At 42.1% G+C, this 24,431-nt stretch overlaps 1 protein-coding gene across 1 annotated transcript in view; it reads left to right on the plus strand.

Annotated features, from left to right (window-relative positions):
• The window catches only part of RYR3 (ryanodine receptor 3), a 503,714-nt gene that overhangs the window by 170,970 nt on the left and 308,313 nt on the right, over nt 1–24,431 (plus strand). Inside the window, 1 exon segment of the mRNA XM_078053421.1 lies at nt 20,842–20,949. Within this exon segment, the coding sequence (XP_077909547.1) occupies nt 20,842–20,949 (108 nt within the window).

Below are 24,431 nucleotides of genomic sequence, written 5' to 3' on the forward strand. Positions count from 1 at the left end.
TTAGTGAGGGGATGAAATTCAGTGTAGCTTTGGAATATGCAAAAGAAAAGAGAAGAGGTGAGGGGATTTTGAGGTAGCAAGGATAGAAGCTGAACGTGAACAGGGATTTGCTGTCAGAGGAGAACATGAACTTACAAAAGCTGTATGGATTCCTCATATGAAAAAAGGAAGTGAAGAGACAACTAAATTGAATTCAGGTATGGCTAACAGAATGCATAGGATGGATAAAGAATGAAGGTGGGAGTAGTCAAGTGTGACTCCAGAGTTATAGGCTTTAGCTGCCTGTAGAGGGCATTTTATTTAGTGAAAGGAATTTATTTGGAAAGGAGTAAGTTAGGCCAGAGGGTGTTGGTGGAGCTTATGAACTGAGGTTTGGACATGTTGAATTCCAAAGGCCAGTAAGAGACACAGGAGAAAAATTTGATAGGCATCTGGACATATGGATCAGGAGTTCAGAAGAGAGGTTAGGGCAGAGGTAATATTTAGGAGATAATGGCTTAAGGCTAGTTAAATCAAGCTATGAGAGTGAGTGGCAAATAATGGATTAAGAAATGAGAAGGCCTGCAACAGACACATGAAAAAGTGCTCAACATCGCTCGGCATCAGGGAAATCCAAATCAAAACCTCAATGAGATACCACCTCACACCAGTCAGAATGGCTAAAATTAACAAGTCAGGAAATGACAGATGTTGGTGAGGATGCGGAGAAAGGGGAACCCTCCTACACTGTTGGTGGGAAGGCAAGGTGGTGCAGCCACTTTGGAAAACAGTATGGAGGTTCCTCAAAAAGTTGAAAATAGAGCTACCCTATGACCCAGCAATTGCACTACTGGGTATTTACCCCAAAGATACAAATGTAGGCATCCGAAGGGGTATGTGCACCGCAATGTTTATAGCAGCAATGTCCACAATAGCCAAACTATGGAAAGAGCCTAGATGTCCATTGACAGATGAATGGATAAAGAAGATGTGGTATATATGTGTATACACACACACACACACACACACACAATGGAATATTATGCAGCCATCAAAAAAATGAAATCCTGCCATTTGCAACAACATGGATGGAACTACAGGGTATTATGCTAAGCGAAATAAGTCAATCAGAGAAAGACAGTATCATATGATCTCACTGATATGAGGAATTTGAGAAACAAGACAGAGGATCATAGGGGAAGGGAGGGAAAAATGAAACAAGACAAAATCAGAGAGGGAGACAAACCATAAGAGACTCTTAATCTCAGGAAACAAACTGAGGGTTGCTGGAGTGGAGGGGGGTGGGAGGGATGGGGTGGCTGGGTGATGTGCTATGGTGAGTGCTGTGAATTGTGTAAGATTGATAAATCACAGATCCGTACCCCTGAAACAAATAATACATTATATGTTCATAAGAGATAAAGAAACGAGAAGGCCTGGAAAATGTCAATATTTAAAAAAGAGTAGATGAAGAGTAACATCACAGAGAATGAGAAGGAGCATCCTGAGAGCTCAGGGGAAAAACAGTCATGTGCAGTGTCATAGAAGCCACAGAAAGCAAAGGCAGAGTGTCTAGAAAGGGGCATAGTCAGGGTAGAATGCCACTTGGAAGTCAAGTAATTTAAGGATGGAACGTGTCCATTAGATGTAGTGACATGGAGGCCAGCAGCAGTCTTGGTGAGAGTTCTTTCAATGGGGGTGATGAAGGTACAGGCCAATTTATTTTTTTCAGAAGCCAGTTTAGAGGAAGTGAAGAGTAAGAAGTAAGAAGGAAAAAAAAAAAAGGCAACTTGTGCAGATTATCTCTAAAAGAGAGAGCGCAATGGCTGGAGAGGGTTGGAGGATGGAGGGATTTTTGTAATGGGAAAGACTTAAGCGTGTGTAAGTGCTCATGGGAAGGTGCACGTGGAGAAGGAGGAGGAGAAGATGCAGGAGAGGGAAGGGATGGCTGAGTTTGAAAATTGCTGGGATAATGAAAAGGACTGGTGATGAGAACAGAGGAGGAACTGACTTTCAAGTAAAGGAGGAACTTCTGTGCCATTGAACAGGAAGGAGGAAGGCAAGGATGAAAGTAGATGGGTAGGTTCTGTCCATTTGGAGAGAGAAGAGTGTAGGATTGCTGAGCAGTGGGTGGGCCCAGCATTAAGGGACAGTTGAGGTTGATGAGCATTAATTTTTAGTGCTGTCCATTTTCTGACTGTGTCCTCATCAGCAGTCGCTAGCAGTCCCAGCACAGGCATGAAGACAGTGGATAGTTAATTCAGACAGGATCAAAGTGTTGCAGGTGACTGTGATCAGTGATAAAGGGGCAAGAGAGTCTGGGAGTCTGGCCAATGAAATCTTGGAATTTAAGCTGAGTGGTAGCAAAAAGAAATAAGGGATAAAAACAATGATGAGAGCAGTTGAGTGCGTAAGCAAGCAAGCTGGAAGGTGAGTGGCTGGTGAGACAGTGGGCTGTGTTGGAGGTTTCAGAGTGGAGTGGTTTGTTTGAAAACATGGTTCCAGTGTATGAGAGAAGGTGGCTGAACTGGAGAATAGAAGATCATTGGTAAGGAGGAAGCAGAGTAACTGAAAGGCCATATGTGATGGATTATTCATATAATACGTTAGTTTCCTATGGCTGCGTAGCAAATTATCACGCATTAGGTGGCTTAAAATAACAGGACTTACTCCTTTGTAGTTCTGGAAGCTAGAATCTGAAATCAAGGTTTTGGCAGAGACCGGCTCCCAACTGAAACCTCTGTGGGAGGATCCCTCCTTGCCCATTCCAGTTTCTGGTAGCCCCATGTGTTCTGTATAACCCCAATGTCTGCCTTCATCTTCACATGGCCCTTTTCTCTCTGTGTGGGTCTGTCTTCACATGGTGTTTTCCTCTTATTATAAGGACATCAGTCATATTGGATTGGATCAGTCACCCCACTGACCTCACCTTAATTTGATTACATCTTCAAGGACCTTATTTCCAAATATGGTCATATTCACAGGTGCCAGGGGTCAGGTCTTCATATATTTTGGGAGGACACAATTGAACAAATAACACTGTGAATGTTCAAATCACCAGTAGGCGGAATAAAAAGGAGCCAGAGTTTTTTAGTGAAGGGCAGGTCCAGGAAATACACAAAGAGCAGTGAGGGAGGGAGTGGGGAATGAGGTTACCAGAAGTAGGAAGCTTAAAGAAGAGGAGTTAACTCGTGGAAGAATAATGATCTGGAGGTAGTCCTGGTGGGAGAAGGACACAGAACCCACCTCTTAACCTTCAGTCACATGAGGTAGGAGAGAATGAGCATCCTGTCATTGGGAGGTCCCCAAGGGAAGCGGGGTTCTTTGGGAGGAGCTGGGTTTCATCTGTTCAGCTGGTGTTCAGGGAGAAGGCAGAGGGTGGATGATGGAGCATGTTGATCATGGAGTAGGTGTTCTGGAAGGGAAAAGGGGCTAAGTGAGGAGATTGGAGGGGGAGAGCATTAAGGAAATGACCACACAGAAGAGGAAAGATAATGCCGCAGAGAATTTACGCAGTGGCAGTCGTCCAAGAAAACGAAGGTAATAGCCTTTGTGGGCTTAGCCTTAGTCTTCTGGAGGATGGCGGCCATGCTGTGGCATGAGGAAATGGAGGCTCGACAGTCATTCTGTTAGACAAGACATTCTTTTTCTCTTATCTGCTGGAGTTCCTGTTTGCATGTCCGAGTCTTGCTGTCCAACATGTACAAGTGAATAGAATGACTGGGAGTATTCTGTACAGTCGTGCTGGCCTGGTGAGCTGGCCCTCTGGTGTGGTCCTGGGGGGACGAGGGTAGGCTCTCTGCACTGAGCAGCTACCCTGCATCAGGTTATTGTTCACACTGGGCCAGGCACTAGTACTGCTTTGTGCGGGGAGGAAAAAGACGTTTCATTTCATATTGGTCCACATGTGGAGTACTATTCTAACTGTGCTCGGATTCTGAAAAACATGGCTCCGGTTCTTCTCAATTAGCTCAATTACTTTCTTTCAGGAAGTTTTATTCTTATTTCTGCATCCACACTGAGCCTCATGCTCTGCTATTTCTGACTGTCAAGAGATGAGAAGGGAAACAGCTATCCAAAGAAATAGCATAAAAGTCAAGTTTAACACATGTCGGGTTTTGTTTTTTTTTTTTTAAGATTTTATTTGAGAGAGAAAGAGAGCACGAGTTGGGGGGGGCGGAGGGGCAGAGGGAGAGGAAGAAGCAGGCTCCTTAGGAGCCTGATAGGGGGCTTGATCCCAGGACCCCGAGATCAAAACCTGACCCAAAGGCAGATGCTTAACCGACTGAGCCAGCCAGGTGTTCCTCATGTGTCAGGTTTTTCAATGCACTTACCATTTGTTGGATCTGAGGACCTAGTTGTTTTAAAAAAGAAAAATCCAATCTTTTAACCCCGAGATCTTTCCTCATCTATATTGTTCGCCTTCCTACTTGAGTTATTAATACTGTTGCGATAACGTGTCTGCTTGAGGCAATACCAGTCCCCTCTTTTTATTTAAAGACAGTCTGTACCTTAGTGGTGGGAATCTTCACAAAGAATTTATTCAGTGTGTAAAGTGGCACCATAGCTCTGCTGTTCATTTGTCATTTCCTTGTTCACAGCAGGCAAATGACCCCAGGTGAATTATGAGTAGGTATTATTCATACCCGGGCTCCTCGGCAGTACTTAGTACTTTGCTCTTCAGACCTAAGAGCTGCTATTTTGGTCTCTATTAGCAGTGTTTTTTCTTCCTCCATCAACTCCTGAACTTACTAATTATATCACGAAGACTTGCCTTTTTTCCCCCTGTGATTACCTTTTTCATTTGTTGCTTTTACGTGGAAGAAACATGTGTTGCGTTTGTGTTAGAACTTGAATCTTAAGAACGCAAGCCATGTTGTATGTATCATTTGTATTCCTCATGGGTATTTTAAAACCTGGGGATAAACTTAAGTCATGATATGACCTTCTGTGTAACCCGTTGAAGTTATGTGCACATTCATAATTCACAGATCAAACCATTTCTAAAGAACACTGGATAGTGATTTGAGAAAGTTCTCCCTCCAGCTTACTGTAAAATGTTCCACAAGATAACCCCTCAGGTCTGATTGTGACTCTCCTGTGAGGAGAGTTTTGTAACGGAAATGTTTAAAATTGTTTTTGAAGTTAAGATTTCCAGACATTTAAGTTGACAACTTCTTCTTTTCAGTAGTTCATTCAATAGTTTTATTCTTCAAAATTTCATTCTTTTTTTAAAGATTTATTTATTTGAGAGAGAGAGAGAGTGCTTGCATAAGTGATGGGAGGGGCCAGAGGGGCAGAGGGACAGTCTGTGGCTTAACCGACTGGGCCACCCAGGCAACCCTAAAGCTTCATTCTTTTTAATAGTGACCTGAACAAACTACATGACCTGAAAAATTTTATGAATCCTTTGCAAACAATATTTTTTTGTTCTTCATTTGCTGACATGCAGTAAATAGGTGATTTTAGATAATTCCAACACATTGGAGAATTAATTTGTTTTTGTTCATCCACATTGTATTTCAGGGAATGATTACAAAGTGTTCTTAACACAGTCATTCCAGAATTGAGCTGCTTTCTCTATTAGGACATTTTCAAATAATTTTCCTCTCACTTAAACTCAACTGAGCCTTATCCAAAGCCTTTAGAAGATGCAAACAGCTGGTGCAAGAGAGCTATCTGTAAGTCTCTCTCAAACAGTTGTTTTCTTAGCTATAGAGTGGTTGACAAAATTAAAAACCCCTTGACCTGATGATCCATTTCTTATTGGAGCACTTTCATCAGAGATTTTTGCCTCAAGCCCTACTTGAGCACTTCACTCTACATCCCAAGATATTTCTGCTTCTGAACAGAACAGACTGTAAACTCTTTGGGGTGGTTCAGGTATACTGCCACCTCAGAGCACAGAGGGTGGAATAATTGATCTCCAGCCCACCTGTTCCATCCCCGAAGCAGTCCCTTGAGACTTGAAATTTGAATTGTTACCCTGATAGGCTGTGGAATCTGGGTTCAGACAATTTCACTTCTTTTACCTAAAGAGGAGGAGAGTTTTTAGAAATTAATGCAAATTCTGAGACTGTGTCAACAAAGAAGCCATAGTGTTCTCATCAGCAGAGTCTCTAGTAAACAGCTAGAGAGTACTTTTGGTGAAAAATACAGCCAAGAAAGAGAACTTTTGGATGTTCATGAGAAAGTTTCTACAGCCTCCTCTGATCACCATTCAAGTTGAAAAAGAAGCGCTATGCTTTTGCTCACTACCTGGTTTCCCAAGTAAGTTATATCAAGAATGTCTTATCTTTAAAGATGATAAGCCTGGGGCACCTGGGTGGCTCAGTCAGTTAAGCATCTGCCTTCGACTCAGGGCATGATCCCCAGGGTCCTGGGATTGAGCCCCGCATTGGGCTCCCTGCTTGGTGGGGAGTCTTCTTCTCCCTCTCCTACCCCTCCCCCTGCTGTTGTGCATGCTCTCTCTCTCTCTCTCAAATAAATAAATAAAATCTTAAAAAAGAATGATAAGCCTGTTCAGCACGTAGGGGTTTTGGCACAGAGCTCACCCAGAAGGGCAGTGTTTCTCAAACTTGAGTGAGCATATTCTTCCATCCCCAACTTTGTCTTGCGTGGAGCCAAAAATTTTTCTTTTAACTTCTGTATGATTCTTATGCAAGTGGTCCTCACACCACATTTTCAGAAATTGTTGCAGGGCTGAATTTGCAGTCATCAGCCTTTGACACCTGTTTCCTTGTTTGACTAAGTAATGATAAAGTTGCTAGGCAGCTTGGGGGTGTAGATGTCCTCACAAAATGAAGCAAAGCTACGCCCTTGACTTGGTTAGCTTCACGTTCAAACTTACCTACAGCCTGCCATGGAAAGTTCCCAATTGCTATAGTAATGAATGAACTTGCTTCTTTCCCAAAATGTACAAGTTGAATAGGATGCCAGACATGCCTTTCATCTCTGTCTTATTCACTGAGAACATAAGGACAAATGCCCCTGGAGAGCAACTGGGTAATTTGAAGCATCTATCTCTATAGGGTCTTGACAGGCTTTGCTTAGGTCACCATGAGCAAGGACTTTGCTTTTTGAGGCGTGTCATTGCTCCATCAGTTTCCATCAATGTGTTCATTCTCTCCCATGGAGCCAAGTTAACTTAACCATTATGCAGTAGAGGGGGGCACCTGGGTGGCTCAGTCAGTTAAGCTTCCAACTCTTGATTTTGGCTCAGGTCATGATCTCAGGGTTGTGAGATTGAGTCCCATATCCAGTTCCACACTGGACATGGAACCTTCTTAAGATTCTCTCTCTCCCTTTACCTCTGCCCCTCCCCCATCTAAAAAATCATTATTTACTGGAGGTAACTCCTGGTTATCCAGGAGGGGAGGGGAAAGGAAACACCATGATCTAACCTGCAACATCTATTCCCTGGCCTCATTGTTGATGGTGAACTTGAGTAACCTGGGTTAGTTACTCTGCAGAGCTGAGAGGAAGGGAGCTCAAGTGATGGGCTCAGTCATGGCAACTTGGGTAGTTGGGCAGAGGCAGTATTTGATGTGTATTTCCTGGCCAGCTTCACTAGATGCTGAGTGATGTGCTGGGTTCAAATAGGAAGAGACTAAGTCTCCTAATTGTTTCTTTGTGTTGATCAAAGCTAGTTTATGCCCTGGGTGAAAGGGATCAGTGACTTCAATGAAGGAAGCTTTGGAGAGAATGGGATCCAACCGATCTTCACAGATGATTGTCTAATTCCATACTTAGAATATTTCTTGGTAAGAAAGACATTATTGAAGAAGGTCTATTGAAGAAGGATGTTATAGGTCTCTCTACTACCACTCCAGTGAAGCAGTGCTTATTTTATTTTTATCCCTGTGATTTATTCCATAACTAGACAGCTGTATCTCCCACTCCCCTTTTTGCCCATCCTTTGACCCACCCCCCTTCCCTCTGGCAACCATCAGTTTATTCTCGGTACTTCTGGGTCTGTTTAGTTGTCTGTTCATTTGTTTTTAGATTTGACATGTAAGTGAAATCATACAGCTTTTGTCTTTTTCTGCCTTATTTCACTTAGTGTAATAGTCCCTAGGTCCATCCACGTTGTTGCAAATGGCAAGGTCTCATTCTTTTTTATGGGTAAGTAATAGGGTGTGTGTGTGTGTATTACATCTTCTTTATCCATTCATCTGTGGATGGACACTTAGGTTGCTTCCATGTCTTGACTATTGTAAATAAGCTGCAATAAACATAGGGGCACATATATCTTTTCGAATTAGTGTTTTTGTTTTCTTTGGGTAAATACCCAGTAGTGAAATTGCTGAATCATATGGTAGTTCTGTTTTTAATCTTTTGAGGAGCCTCCATACTATTTTCAACAGTAGCGGCACCAATTTATACCCCCACCAACAGGGCACGGGGATTCCTTGTTCTCCACATCCTCACCAACACTTGTTATTCACCTTTTTGATTCTAGCTGTTCTGACAAGGGTAAGGTGATATCTCATTGTGGTTTTTGATTTGGATTTCCCTGATGATGAGTGCTGTGGAACATCGTTTCACGTATCTTCTGGCCATCTGTAGGTCGTCTTTGGAAGAATTTCTATTCATGTTTTCTGCCCATCTTTTAGTCGTATTATTTAGGGTTTTTTGGTGTTTAGTTGTAGACTCTCTTTATATATTTTGGATATTAACCCCTTATTGGATATATCATTTGCAAATATATTCTCCCCTTCAGCAGGTTGCCTGTCTGTTCTGTTGTTTCTTTGCTGTGTAAGAGCTTTTTATTTTGGTCTAGTTCCAATAGTTTATTTTTTATTTTGTTTTTCAAGCAGTGCTTATTATAAGTGGATGTCTTTAACTCCTGCAGCTACTGACGGACAGTGCTGACTCTTACTGTGTGTACATGTTTTAAAATATCTGTGATGAGTATTACATGCCCCTTGCAAGTGGGGTTGCATAGTATTAATCCTTGCATGATCTTTGTAAATGTAAGCATCTAGTGGTAGTAGTTTGGCTCAGATGCTATGAGGCAGTTAGAATGGATGGGGTCTAGTTCTCTATACGGGTATAAAAGTATTTTTTTCCATATTGGCGAAGAATATTTATGACTTATTTATCATCACAAAGGCTTTTTTATAACTGCAAATTTTATGAACATCTGTCCGTATACCCCTGCCAAAATATTTTTTAATCCAGAACTTAGTTTATAGTGATACGCTTATTTCTGTCAAAGCAAAAACTTCATGGAGGGGGCAAAAATAAAAACTGCATTTCCACATTGGAATCTGGATGCCATTTGAGAGTGGGAATGAGACATTGGGAAAAAAAAATTCAAACCATTTGGAAGCCAAGCTGTTGCCCTTGCCCTTCATCACCACGAGCTGTGTGCCGACCTGAGATCCTGAGTCCACGAGCCTCCTGGAGCTGGTGCTGCAGTCAAGGCAGGAGCTTTTCCCCTCAAGAGATTAGTGATGCTGATGACAAGTGCACCATAGGGAACAGCACTGCCTTTGAGCACCCAATGTCTGTGTTCTCTCTGTCAGCCTTCAGTTCCAGCTTGACGTTTTTGGTGCCCCATAATGCTTTCCTCACTCATCCCCTTCCTGTTGTGTAATGAAATGGCCAAGAGACAAATCTGTCCTGCAGCTGCTGAGTACCTCTGCCTTGGCGACAAGAGAGCAGCCTCACCAGGGTTTCCAAATTCTTTAACAACCATATCATCATTCAAAAGGGAGGAGAAAACATGTGGGCAGTACAATGCTGGTCCATGTTCTTCCACCAACACTCAAGTCAATCAAGCTGGAGACTAACACAATAGCATTAGGTTGAGACTAGACTTTCCTACCAGCCCACCCCCTCAGCTTTCACGTCATCCCTTGGTATTTCCGCACATCACACCTCATTCTAACTCCGTCATCCCGTACCCTGTGCTCTTCTAGCTGGTGTTCATGCCCCTAACTTCGTCATGGAACCTGGGACATGCATGCTGGGTCCGTCTCCTCGCTGACACGCTGCCTGGCCTCTTTCCTAGAACTCTACGCTTTTTCTGATACACAAGCTCTTCAAAATAACAGTTGATGTTAGGATCTTGTTATTTATCCGCAGAGCTTGGTGTATTACCTGTGCCCCTCATTAAGCTAGGCTTTTATTTATGGCCATCTTTTTTAAGGACCACATAGTCATTGTTTTGGTTATCTCTATCCATAAGCAGTAGGTACGTTTTGCTGCCCCGCCACTCAGCTTGTTTTTTCCAGATGCAAGTGTTCCGAGTTTTCGCCGTTTGGCACCTTTCGTACTTAACATGCTGACCATGCGGGGCAGGGGGTGGAAACTTGGCTCAGTCAAGAACTAAGCCAGCCATCCAGCCTGTCACTTCCGCTTTCTCCCAGCAGGCTGTTTTACCAGCCAGCTGCCCAGCGTTTTGTCTCTGATTCTTTGGCTGCCCCTTCTTCCTTATTTTAAAGAACACCAGCTTCACAGCACTAATTTTCGCCAAGCCCTTGGTAACATTCTTCCTAACTATGCCAGAAACACTGAGGGTTGGCAGAAAACTAGGTGTCCAGGACACCTAGATGTTACTTTTGGTTGGGGCCATTTCAGGCAAGATGATAAAAACAACGGTCATGTGGATTTCAAATTATTGGGTTATTCATTTGAAAGAAAATTTTATATTTTGATGAATTGAATTCTTTAAGGTTAGGATCTAGAGTGAGAATCAGCTGCTCTCCGGGATCCTGAATTCACTTGTTTGGTCCACTTGCTCTGCAGGGTCTCTCAAATTGGGGTCAGAGACCTCCTTCAAAGTCACCTGGGATATTCTTTTAAAGTACCCACCTGGAGTAGGGTCCCAGAAATCTGAGGTGTTAGCAGTCTTACCTAGGAGATTCTTGGGCCCACTGTATTTCTCCATTCTAACAGAATGAGCTTATTTTTGGTAGCTCTTGTGAGAAATCTCTGAGGATCGTCAAAAGGATAACTGATGTTGTAGGTGTTGCTCTCACTTGAACTAATAAACTTTCCCCCAGGAGAAGCTAGACTGTGATGGGTCTGCTGGTCCGTGTCAGTTAAACATCCAGTATCTGGGCATTTCACAGATGCGGCAGAGAAACAGTGACTGTGGGTGTTTCTAGTTCTTCCTCACTTTTGGTTGGCATTTCTCGGCAAGACAGCAAGACTTTTGTCAAAGGATATTTGTCCTGCAATTTAGATTTCCTACTTCTAGGTGGCAGTGGCACCTCCCTTGCATAGAAAATGTTTCATCGGGATGCCTGGGGGGCTCAGCCAGCTGAGAATCTGACTCTTGGTTTTGGCTCAGGTCATGATCTAGTCAACATGACTGGCGGGGCTCTGCGCTCAGCAAGAGTCTGCTTGTCTCCCTCTCTCTGTGCCCCTCCCCTGCTCATGCATGCTCTCTCTCTCTCTCTCAAATAAATCTTTAAAAAAAAGTTTCAGCAAGTGTTCTTCTTAAGTAAATATTCAGATTCCTAGTAGTTTTTATTTTTTTTTAATATCAACACCTTTTGATAACTTGATAGCCTTCTCCCTTTTCCTTGAATGTGATCAACTTATTCCATGCCTTTCCTCGCTCTTGTTTTGGAGTAAACCTCAGGCCAGCATGGCATCAGATGCTGCCATCACTTGCTCGTGGCTGTGAGTGCTTCTGCTTAGTAAGCCTCTTTGTGTTGCCACAGGGATTTTCAACAGTTATCAGTTTTTTCCAGAGAAACTCCCTCATCCCTGCAACGAAGATGCACCTGGGGCGCCTGGGTGGCTCAGTCAGTTAAGCGTCCAACTCTTGATTTTGGTTCAGGTCATCATCTCAGGGTCTTGAGATTGAGCTCCACGCTGGGTATGGAGCCTGCTTGAGATTCTGTCTCTCTCCCTCTCCCCAATCACTTGCAAGCACCTACAGACTGCTGGATGCTGAGAGTGTCACGTTCCTGTAATTGACTCCTCAGGCATCAATCAGAAGGGGACTTCCTCACTTCCTTCTTTTCAAAGATAATTACCTCTTCCTCCTTTTCTTCCCCAAAAGAATGTTTTCCAGCTGTATGTTTAAATTTTGTGAGGGGCGCCTGGCTGGCTCAGTCGGAAGAGGCTGTGACTCTTGATCTCAGGGTTGTGAGTTTGAGCCCCATGTTGGGTATAGAGATAACTTCAATAAATAAAAATTTAAAATATGTGTGTACCTCACCACTTCTATATAATGGCTTTTGTTGGCAAAAATGCAAGCAAAAATTGGAACTCAACTGTTCTGAATAGTGTCTGTATGTATTTTCAGAAAGACCCTCTAGCCTTTATCAGAACAAAACACGAAAGCATAAAAAATCAAGTTTTTATACATTTTTAACCTTGCTTCATGAAAACAGCTCTTAATACAGATAGGCAAAGCCTTTTCCCTGAAAAATGTTTACAGTCTGGATATGTACATGTTTAAAATCTACACATGTATGTCCTTGGTGGAAACCTGTCCCATCATACCCAGAGTTGAATTGCCTTTTGGAAGAGAGCACTTACGTGGTCAGTCAGTCTCTTAGAACTGCATATGATCTTGCCTGCCAGAAACCTCAGTTCTGTAAAGCTCTTGATCTCTGATTGTCTCGCTAACTGCAGATGTAGCCTTTGCATTCCCAGTGGCTCTTCCAAAATAGAGAACTCTCTCTGAGAGAGTCAAGTATCTAATATGAAACCCTTCACTTCTTATTAAAGTATAAGCCTTGAGAGGAGGCAGCCTAGTAGTTAGAATTCTGCAAGCTTGGTGTGGGGACGGGGCCTTCTCTTCAGGAGTACTGACACAGGATCAATCAGAAAGAGTGGAGTTTGAAATTCAAGATTTAAGTGCCATTTCCAGCATGTGATTAAGGGGAAATTTTTTCAGTCTTTCTGAGTTTGTTTTCTCATCTGTAAAATGGCTGTAATATCTCTTCCCTAAGGGTTGAGGTTAGAGTGAAATGAGAGAATATTTGTAAAGAATTCAACATAATACCTGGTAAAATGATAGAGATAAGTAAATAGATACATTTAGAATGTATATATGGGTTCTATTTTTGGCCTGTGTAAGTTTTACCCAATTCCTTTGTATCTCAGTTGAGTTGCCTCAGAAACAGTTGTAGAACCACCCTCTATTTTTACAGAAATCCAGAAACTAGGCAACATCTTCAGATTTAAACATTCACTATATTAACTTTCTTTATTATAATCTATCAAAAACTTAGAGGTGACAAAGGTAGGTTTAAAAAGTACTTAACTGCATAAATATTTAAATAAAACCTGGTTGGGACAAGATGTGGGTGTTAGTTTGGTTAATGACTTGTTCTGCCTTTTAAGCATAAACACAATATAAATAATTATGTATTTTGTATAAGAGAGGAAGTCCACAAATGAGCTCATGTCTGCTTATGTAGGTGAATGAGATAATGTCTGTCAAGTGCTTAAAGCTCCTGAAATTCAAGTTACACATGCCATCTCTGGCCATCCTAATGCTATCCCATGGAGAATTAGTCTTCTCCAAATGCCAGCCTGTACCCGACTGAAATATCTTCTGGAGGAGAGATTAGGTTTCTGTGCCAGGAATCCTGGGAAGCCTTCTAATCCATGGTCTTTGAGTTAGGACTACATCAAGCCATCATAGGGTGATGGTTATCAGTCTTTTTTGAGGTGGTATGGTGAAATGGAACAAACACAATGCATATGGAAGCCAGGCCACTGGGGATTGAGTCCATCTTTGCCTGTTACTGGCACACGTAGTGCTTCTGGAGAAATAGACTCTCTCTGTATACACAGTTCGAAATCTGGAGCCATGAGATTAAACACCAGCCATGTTTATTCATGGACTAGGCTATCTCAAGCAGCACGAGTAGAGCATGAAGGGGGCAATTGGGATACTGTCCTCATTAATAAAATTCAGAAGGTTCAAGGCTTCTGAATAGAGATGTCCTATTGGTAAGAGCTGGCTTGTCAAGGACCTTGGCTTTGCCCCAAGTTTTGCTTCTGTCTTGTGGTTCTCCTGTTTAATAACCCCATTACCGTCCCATTGGCCATACCAAGGCACCTTGCTTTAATGTTTTGGCTCACTTATAGACCAAAATTCTTTCCTCAATTTATGTGATCCAACCAAAACAGGCCAAAACCTCAAAAAAAAATTTTGTTAAACAGTAAGGAATAACACAAGAAAAACTAAAATGGAAGGTCAAACGTATTCAACATTCTAGCTTAAAGTTTCTGATTCTTATGCAGTTAACATACTCACTCTTCCTGTCCCCATTTACGTGGAAGCCTAGAGGGAAGAATGACCTGCCCAAGTCCCTTACTTCCTACTTTCAGACCTGTCATTGGTTGGATGCTTCTGTAACATCTAAGAATATCCCACTGGCTATGCTTACTCTTCATAGTGTAGATCAAAGAATGTGAGGTTACCTTTTCCCGGCTACCTCAGCTCTGCCTACTTAGTTCTGGCCTCTGTTCTCACAGTCACTGCTTCTCCCCAGATGACCCACATTAGAAATGACCTCACCTTGCAGGTTAGACTCTGCAGCCTACCCCCTGCAGTAGGGCTGAGTCCATATAAACCCATCAGCACATAAGTATAATACAATGTCAATCACATGTATGCATCTGACTGCTCAGTCCTGGGACTGGAGTGGGAGGTATAGGTGGAAAAATTAGTAAGCAGGGGTTGTTCTCTACTTTCTCCTTCCTTTGCTTACTCCCTTTATTGACTCATGACATTTGCAAGTGCTTGAACCTTTTTCTTTGGGGAGTTGGGTGAAAAAGCAAAGGAAAGTAAGGACAGAGGTTCTGTGAAGCTCCTAACTTAAAAATGCTGCTTCAATTAATGGAATTTTAAACAGAAGGGAAGAAGACACCAAAAAATGGAAAGAATAACTCCCCCATCTTGTTCATTCATTAAACAAAAATCTGAGTTCTTTTTATGTGCCAGGAACTTCTTGTTCACATAAACCTTCTTGAGGCCAGCCTCCAGCCTGGGCTGTGCTTTCCTAATCACAACATTGCTGAGAGGGCTCTGTGTCCTGCAGGACATAGAACTCCTACCCCTCAATTTAGCATTGAATATTCTCTTTTGCATTGTTTTATAAAGTTTCATGTACAGTAGATGTCTCTTCAAAAAGGTTAAAAATTTCTTAAAGGACAGAAACCATGCCTTTTCTTTTGTTCCCTGCAACAGCTAGTGCAGTACTGAATGTGTATTGTGGTACTCCAAATACTGGCTGACTGCTTAATGGATGTGGGAAAGGAAAGTGAGGTTAATCGGGCTGACTGTGGAGGCTGGGTCTCCAGGAATTCTCTTATTATGGAGAATATGCATCATCCTCTCAGATTCCCACTCTTTTCCCAGATGAGCCTACCTCTGCTGACATCTGTGGGGATACCCATACACAGTCACAGAGACCTCCGCTCTCTTGTCATCATTCTGTTGGCCCAAATGGGAGGTTCCAGTGGACAATTTACCAAGTGTAATTACCATCTCTGTGGTCCTTTTGATATTTGGTGTGGCTTATTCTTACTGTACCCCAGTTTTTTTGCACTCTTTTCCATCCTGTAGGAACACTGGTCATCTTCTCCATTTCCTACATTTAATTAATTGCCAGGTCTTACCTCTCCTATCTTCTCAAGATATTTCAGATTAATTCCCTTATCTCCACATCCAGCACCATTACTTTAATTCATGCTATTGTCACCTAATAACCAGCATATGGCAACAACTCCCTAATTTGTTTCTCTGCCTTGGTCTAGCCTCCTTCAGACTGGACCTGCAATGATCTTTCAAAGATGCAAATTTGATTAGACTAATTCCTGCATAACTTCCTTTAATGGTGTTCTATTGCTCTGAAGATAAAGTCCAAACTCCTTGACAAGGGGACTCAAGACCCTCTCAGTCTAATGCCTACTTCTTCCTCAGCCTTGTTTCTCACCTGCCTTTGCTTTCTTCCCTCTCTTTCCCCTCTCCCTCTCCTTCTCTGTCTCCCCCCCTCCCCCCATCTCAGGGTCTTCCATCCCAGCCTTCCATCCCAGACAAGTTTGATTCTATGTGCTTCCTCACTTTCTTACTCACCCTGGGCCTTTTGAAGCATACTTTGGAAATTGTCCATTTGCTTCCCTGACACTCTACTTGACCACACAACCTTGAAGGTTGGGGAATTTGCTTTATCCTTACACATAATAAGAACCTCAAAGACACTAGTCTATAAATGAACATATAAGTGAGTTATTGATGTTCTGATTTCACTGCTCTGTGACGGATAATGTCTGACATTTGTTTCTATGTACCAGACCCTATTTTAAGTTCTTAAACATAAAAACTGCCTATGCTGAGAAATAGATACTATTATATCTCTATTTTACAAATATGGAAACTGAGACACAGAGAGACTAAGTTACCTGCTTATCCTCATTCAACTAATAAGCAGTCGAACAGATATAGGACCTTATGGAGTCCTATGCTAGAGTATTCACACTTAACTAATATACCCTATATTGCTTTTTTTTTTTTTTAAGATTTTATTTATTTATTTGACAGACACAGCGAGAGAGGGAACACAAGCAGGGGGAGTGGGAGAGGGAGAAGCAGGCTTCCCACCGAGCAGGGAGCAGGATGCAGGGCTCCATCCCAGGACCCTGGGATCATGACCCGATCCGAAGGCAGACACTCAATGACTGAGCCACCCAGGCACCCCCCGCCCAATATTGCTTTTAATTCAAAGCTGTTGATACACTTAGAGAGTGTATCATTAAGGCCTGGCTATGTGAAAACCAGATAGATTAATGGAGAATTGGAAGGAGACCCATGACGGGTCCTTTTGAATCATAAACAAGTTGGGGGAAAGGGCCCAGCCAGGCAGGTGAGTGCTCAGTACAATTTGTCTGCATCCACAGACACCACCAACCACATACTCTCAGAGAGTCTTCTAGAACACAGAAGACTGGAGTTGAGCACTTGCTGTTCTTCATACTGGGGATACCAAAAGTAGACTGACACAGATTTTTCAAGATACCCACAATCTAGTGAAACAGACTGCACTGCATGAGAAGTAGATAGGCAGAACAGAGTGTGGTTCACAGGGGAGTAGAGGGAGGACAGCCCACTCCCCTTGTAACTGACTCCCTCTTCCTTTGTCCCAAAGCCTGGCTAGTACAAGCCAGCACAGTGCTGAGTGCATATTGTGAGGTGCTAGGCAGAAGAATGCTATGTGAATTTGACAGCAAGAGTATCAGATTCCCACCATCTTGCTTTTAGTAAGCCTTGGAAAAACACTTCTGGTGCAGTGAGGAAGATGTTACCTAGATTTACAGACCACAGAGAATCCACAGGCTTTCCCTTCTACTGCTTTCCACATCATGGAGCTAAATGAATACCTAGTTCCTGGCTTTGGCAGGGCCCCGGAATCTCAAGGTTTTCTGTAGGACATTTGGGAATGTAGTGCTTCTCTAGGCAGCGGACGGGGCTGGGGAGAGAGATGAAGAGCTGTTTCAGAACAGATGTCAACAGAGCCCTTCTTTCCGTGCTGAGAATCAGTAAACACGTGCCGCAGAGTGACTGAGGCACAGGTTCTAGAGCCCACAGACGATGAGCCCACCTCCTGGGGTACTCTCGCACTGCAAACAAATTAGCTTTGATGGACGAGTGGCCTTTGCTTAGTCTTGAAGAACGTGGAGGTGGGAGCTCAGGCTGGTGTGGAGTTTAATTAAGGATGGCAGCTGGTGTAGCAGGTCAGCTGGCTCTGTGCTCTGCACTCCATTTATGTCACCAGTTACTACTTGCGTTTTGTTTTTCTCCAGATACTCCTGTTGCCCTGTCTTCTCCCTTGCCACTGTCCCCATGTTGTTCTGTGTGCTCTTTGACTGGTGTGACCTTATCCCCAAGTGCAGGCTCCAGACAAGGACCACTCTCTAGAGGTAGAAAAATTAAACTATAAGGAAACTGCATAAACCAGGGCAGGTACAGTGCTCTGATTTGAGGTGCTTTCTCCCCGTGCCCACTGTCTCCCAATTTACATGTGTCCATTTGTCCCAGTAATGAAGTCTTGACCGCCTTGGGACTTATCCTATCTGGAGGGAAAAGAAAAATATGATTGGAGCATGTCTTATGTCTGTGTTACTGGGGGTCCTCCATCAGGATGGATGATGGTGGTGTTGGGGGAGTGCACCTGTCTCCTGTCCAAGTAAACCAGAGCCAGGGAAGAAAGAAAAGTGACTTAGAATCACACAGTCTCATGCCAGAGCAGGATCTCTAGCACTCGGGCCTGTGAATGCTTAGGTCTACAGGAGAATGGACTCCATAAGGTTCTTGTAAGAGTGAGCAGGAATGTTGAAATCATTCAGTTGATTAGCCAAGTAGCAACCATCACTGCAGACATTCCTGAATAGAAAAATCTCCAAATCACCTGCTTTAGTGAAGTGAAAGAGAAAGAAACACACAAACAAACCCTGGCTCTTTTGCTGCTTCTTCTGGTGACATGAGATCCAGGTAGACTAAGAAGTGGTGGGAAGGAGGGGCACCTGGGTGGCTCAGTCGTTAAGCTTCTGCCTTCAGCTCAGGTCATGATCCTGGGGTCCTGGGATCGAGCCCCACATTGGGGGTCCCTGCTCAGCGGGAAGCCTGCTTCTCCCTCTCCCACTGCCCCTGCTTGTGTTCCCTCTCTCGCTGTGTGTCTCTCTCTCTGTCAAATAAATAAATAAAATCTTAAAAAAAAAAAGTCGGAAGGAATCTCTAAAATTTTCTCTGATGGCATCGTATTTGGGGAAACGTAGTTAGACGATCTATGTTTATGGCGTAAGGCCTTTCGGGAAGTGTTTTATCATACTGGATGCTACTTATAATGATGCTGTATGTGCTCTCGAAACACTTTCTGGATGTGAGGCTCTGCCCTGCATTAACAGCTGTTTGCTCACTCACATGCCATACAAATGAGTTAATTACCTACAGCAAGAACAGACTTTGAAAACAAAGCAAGAAATATATAAAATAAAAGCTGTTGTCTCCTGATTACAGTTTCTCCTGTAGTCATTTTCATAAAAAGAACCGGGCAATTGTGTGTTATGCCAGAATTCTAGGAAGACTGGGTTTTTAGGATTTTGGACTGTGGTGACCCTGAGTAGAAACATACTTTGTAGAAAAGTCCTCAGAATTTGAGTGTCCCAGAGGCCTTTAGCCTTTGGGATAGGATTACCCAATCTTGGCTTGGGGGTCTGAAAACTTTTAATAAGGGGAAATAGTAGGCCCAGCAAGTAGAACATCATTTTATTTGAGGGCGTTGAGGTTGGGGGGGCGGGGAAGGATGCATGAAATACTTCAAAATTAAAGGAAATTTAGAGATTATCCATTTCATTATTTTAAAAATGAAAATGGTGAAGTCAGAGGTTATCTGTGCCTTAGTAGTGGGATCCCCTTTCCTAACCCATAAATGTAGAGTGGTCTTGAGTTTCTGTTGTTAGTAGAATGGTCCTAAGTATTAAACTGAGGGGTTGTGCTCCATAGCTCCCATGTCAGAAAGTCTTTAACCAGAGACTTTAGAATAATTTTGACTCTTTCTTTCCGAAATGACCACAGTGGGCTTGCTTTGGCTTTTAAATTGGAGCTCCACGGAAACCACTTTACCTGTCTCAGAGTATTAGACATAGCTGTTGGTGACTTCTGGCCCTCATTCCTCATTCCTGTTATTCTCCTAGTGGCCATGTTCTCCAGTGTCCTATAGGAAACCGAGGCTTGGTATGTAAGTTGATTATAAGCTATATTCCCAAGGAAAATGGCGTATCATGAAACTAGCTGTAAGCTCCTGTGGAGCAATGATGTTGTATGTCTTCGTATCTTTCTCACTACCAAGCACTGTGTTTTCTATAAATACAATACTTAAATATTTGCTGATTGAAAATATTCTAGTTGTGAAAAATATCTTTAATATTTCCGTCAGTGATCAGAACAGAGTAGAGTTAAGTAGATAGACTTTGGAGACAGATTGCCTGGATTTGAATCCAACTCAGCCAAATAGAAGCCATGACCTTAGGCAGGTGACTTAAATTCTCTATGCCTTAGTTTCCTTGGCTGTAAACTGGAATGTTAATAATTCCTATCTTACAGGGTGGTTTTGAGGATTAAGTGAGTTAATATATTCAAAGCACTTAGAACAGTGCTTGGCGCAGAGAAAGTACTCAGTGAGCATTAGCTATTACTAGTCAGTATGCAGCAAAAGCTGTCTTGAACTGTTGTTGAGAAATGTTCCAGAAGAAGCATGAATATTATATTACCTGAGCACATAATAAATTAGAGTGATTGTCGTTGGGGTCATCGGTTCTTATAGTTCTGGACATTTCTTTGTTCAGAACTATATTTGTACAGCTCTTAATTCTCTTATGCTGCAGTAGCCAGGTTTTCTTAACAAGTAAATAGATTGCCTATCATTGTCACTATTGTCTAGAGCCACATTGTGGTCTGTCCATTGCCCTCTTAGAGATGATTGTGGATGAGGTCCCAGTGGCTTTCTTCCTTTGGTCCTACACAGGTATCTGTGTGGATCAGTGTATCTTTCCTTTCCCTTCTTTTTTTTTTTTTTTTCCCTTTCCCTTCTTCAGCAAGGCTGTATGTATGTTCTTCTCCTGTATGTACTATCAGCCACACTCAAGTTGCTCCTGACATCTTGGTCACTGTTTCCTTGAGACTTAGGGATTTTCTTCTTCTCATCCTTTAGAATCCAACTTGAAACCCATCTTAACTTGAATAAGAGAAATCTACCTTTTATATTCCTATTCATCCATCCACCTATCACTGATTCATAAGCTCTTTGCCCTTGAGATTGTTATTGTGTGATCTATCCCCAACTGATACGAGTAGGTATCCTCATTCTGGTTTTATTTCCACAGTATGTTCCTCCAGATCTCTGCGTCTGCAATTTTGTGCTGGAACAGTCCCTCTCTGTGAGAGCCCTACAGGAAATGCTTGCCAACACAGGTGAAAATGGCAGCGAAGGGGTGAGTACCTGATTTACGTCCTAGGTGGGGATTGGGACACACCACAGCCCAAAAGTGCATACTTCATTTCATTCCTCCAGGTTCGAACCAGGAAACCTTAGGATCCTTGAGCTGATCCATATAGAGATACTAAATCTTTCTCTCTGTGTTTAATTCTTGTTACTGAGCAACCCTAAACCTGCTTCCTTTGGGTTAATCAACTTCCACCAGAAAACGGAAGAGATCACTGTTGATGCTGCACAAGCAGGATATAGGACGTTGAACCTACTCCCCTTTCCTAACCCATAATCCACCAGGACATGTGAGGAGGGCATTGAGATGGAGGGTGCCTGTTAGGCAGTTCTTTTCTCTTGGAAAACTCTCATCAGAGATTTATGACTGCCCCCAGTGAAGTACAACTATGTTATAGCAGTTTGGTGAGGATTTCCAGTAGAATTCAATCTTTGACTCCCAGGACTCCACAATTTCACTCATGGTGAGAAAATGTAGAGTGGTCTTGGGTTTCTGTTGTTAGTAGAATGGTCCTAAGTATTAAACTGAGGGGTTATGCTCCATAGCTCCCATGTCAGAAAGTCTTTAACCAGAGACTTTAGAATAATTTTGACTCTTTCTTTCCCAAATGACCACATCTATTTATATCCATTTATCATCAGGTATTTTAATTCTATGGCCTGAATATCTCAAATCCAAACATCTCTCTTGATCCCCCTTAGATACCCCACTAGATGACTATCCTCTGTCTTCTGGGTTACAGCAGTAACTTACTAACTGCTTTGTTTCCTTCTATACTTACCCACCTCCGCCGCCATTTTTTTTTTGTTCAGCTATTATAATGTTCTTTCCAAAATGCACATCTAATCATTATACTTCCCTGTTTTAAAACCCTTTGTCTTCCCATTACCTTGAGAAAAATTCCAAATTCCTTAACTAGATATAAAACCCTTCTGGATTTGTGAGCCCTGCTCAGCTTTCCTGCCCTATCTCTCACCGCTTCCCCCCAGGGCACTCAGTATTCAGCCATACTGAATTCCTTTCACTTCCTCAAATATGACAGTGCTCTTTTGCCTCTGTTCATGCGTGTCAGCTATTCCCTCCATTTAGAACAGCTTCCTCTACCTCTCTGTCTTCCTCTGTGTAATCTCTACTTCTCCTTCATGGAACCAGTTTAAATACCAGATCTACTGAGAAGCCTTTGTTGACCCTGCAAGTCTGGGATAGGTGTCCTTGCTTGAGCAACAGTCAATAAATAGTTCTCCTCATTCTGTACTATAATTGCAAGTCTAATTTTTTGCATCCTATACTGGGGAGTAAACTGCATGTAGGTAGGAACAATTTGTAATACCTAGCACAATTTATTCTCACTTGACTCAGATGAACTCATACATAATAAAGAAATGTCTCATTTATGGTAGAAGAGATGATGACCAAGGACTCAAGGGAACCAGTATTTACATGTAGGTCATCTTCCAGCTCATAGTGTGATCTTACTCAAGATTTATTATCTCTTGGGTCCATAGTGTTCTCATCTATAAAATTAGAATGTTTAATTAGTTTTCTAGGGTCCTTAACAACAGTGTTGGTAATTCTTCGCTCTTTTGGTTTAAAATAATATGCTTTTGTCAGCTGCCTGAGAATAGCTTTGTTCTGTACTGTAGAGCATTAACACAGGTGAGTTTTTGTTCACTGAAGTCTGTGTCTGCTTCCCCCTCACATAAACGTCAGTACCAATGCTTTCCTCCATAGACATATACCCTTCAGCTCAGTCGAACAAATCTATTTTTAATTCTTCATTATTTTTCCAAAACTAACAACTCATCATTTATAGAGCTCTTTGGTGAGGAGGAGCTGGTTGATTTGGAATATTAGCACTTTCAGTTTCAAGCAAGAGCAGCTAGACTCTGCCGACTTATGGCCCAAGGATAGAAATTGGGAAGGTAGAGAGAAGCTATGTTAACTGGAGAACTACCTCTTGGGCATTCTCTTATCCTGTTTTGCTCAAAAAGTGTATTTGAAAGGACTTCGTTTTCATTTAGCTTGAGTGGTTCAGGAAGTTCTGTACATGACAAAGTAAATTCAGAAGTTCTGGTTGTAATCCTTGCTCTTCTTAATTGCCATGCACTTAAATAATAGGCTTAACTTGGTTTGTCTTAAATAAGAATATATAGCAATGCATTTTCCAAAGAGAATGTGAAGACCAACTTGTAAGAGTGAGTACATAGTTTGGAACATAAAAATAAGACCTACTTTAAATAGCAGCCATGTTGTAGGAGAAGTTTACTCAATATAATTATATATTTCAGGGGCCATCTTTAATTTGCCATATTTAAAAACCAGTACATTAAATCTTATTGGGGGATTCATTCTCTTGGAAAACTTGAGTCCAAAATAAATGATCTGTGACATTTTTATTAAATATTCATTGGATAACAGTAATCATCATGTTGGGTCAGACTCAAATTTCCCATGTGTCATGTTGCCTTTTTGTGCTATTTTACCAAAGATAATATTCTCATCTTGACATGCATATCATCATCATCATCATTATCATTGACTAGGGATCTTAGAGCTAGGAGGAAGGGACTTGGAAGGAGAGCTGGAGGCTTTTGAAATTATTAAGATGTTATTTGTTGGTGGTTCTATTAACTAGTCACCTGGCTAGCAGCTTCAGCTACTGTAACCCTCTTGGAATACTCTCACAATTCCATCTGGGCTCTCGATCTTTACTATGAGAAATAATATTTTTATATAACCTCTTGAGTCTGATTGTTTTGCTTTCCTGAAGTGATTTCTGTGCACATTTACCATTAGTATTTAATTTGATTTTAGACAATAATATTCAGCAGGGAAGAAAAAGAGGGGGAAAAAAGGAAGTGAGTTAACATGACAGACCATAATGATACTCTGGGAAGCCTGGGGATGTTTGAGTGGGATGACGCTTCCTTTGTATGCCAGTCCATTCTGTTTGGAAATAGGCATTTACAGCTTTTAAATAGATATTACTTTCACTAATGATCATGACTGCCACCAAATGGGATGTTTTGAAGAGTGTAATTTTTCTTTCTAGCCAGAAATTGGTCCTCATGTGGTGTGTCTGTTCACTGCTTTGCAGCAACTGAACATGTTTAAAAAATGACTTCAGTTGTTGGTTTATTCACGTGATCCGTGTACAGAAGTCTTTTTGCAAGGATTTACAATTCTGCAGCAATTCCCCTTGCTAACAGAAACGAAGGTGTCCAGCTTTGTTTAACAACAGAGTTTGTTCTTGAACTGTCCTTAACTATAGCAAGTAGCTTGTGGGACCAAGCTTTACATTGAAAAGGAGAAAAAATGAGGCCAAGAATGTGTGGTGCCCCTCCAGAGTCCACCCTAGCTGAATTCATCTTTGGGTCAATTTGACTCTGATTAAATCCTATATGATTTTATTCTGGAGAAAATTACCAAGAGATAGATGTTTGGCACTGTGGCCAATTAAATGGCTGAAG

This window comes from Halichoerus grypus, chromosome 8, assembly GCF_964656455.1.
Source record: "Halichoerus grypus chromosome 8, mHalGry1.hap1.1, whole genome shotgun sequence".
NCBI classification, from domain to species: domain Eukaryota; kingdom Metazoa; phylum Chordata; class Mammalia; order Carnivora; family Phocidae; genus Halichoerus; species Halichoerus grypus.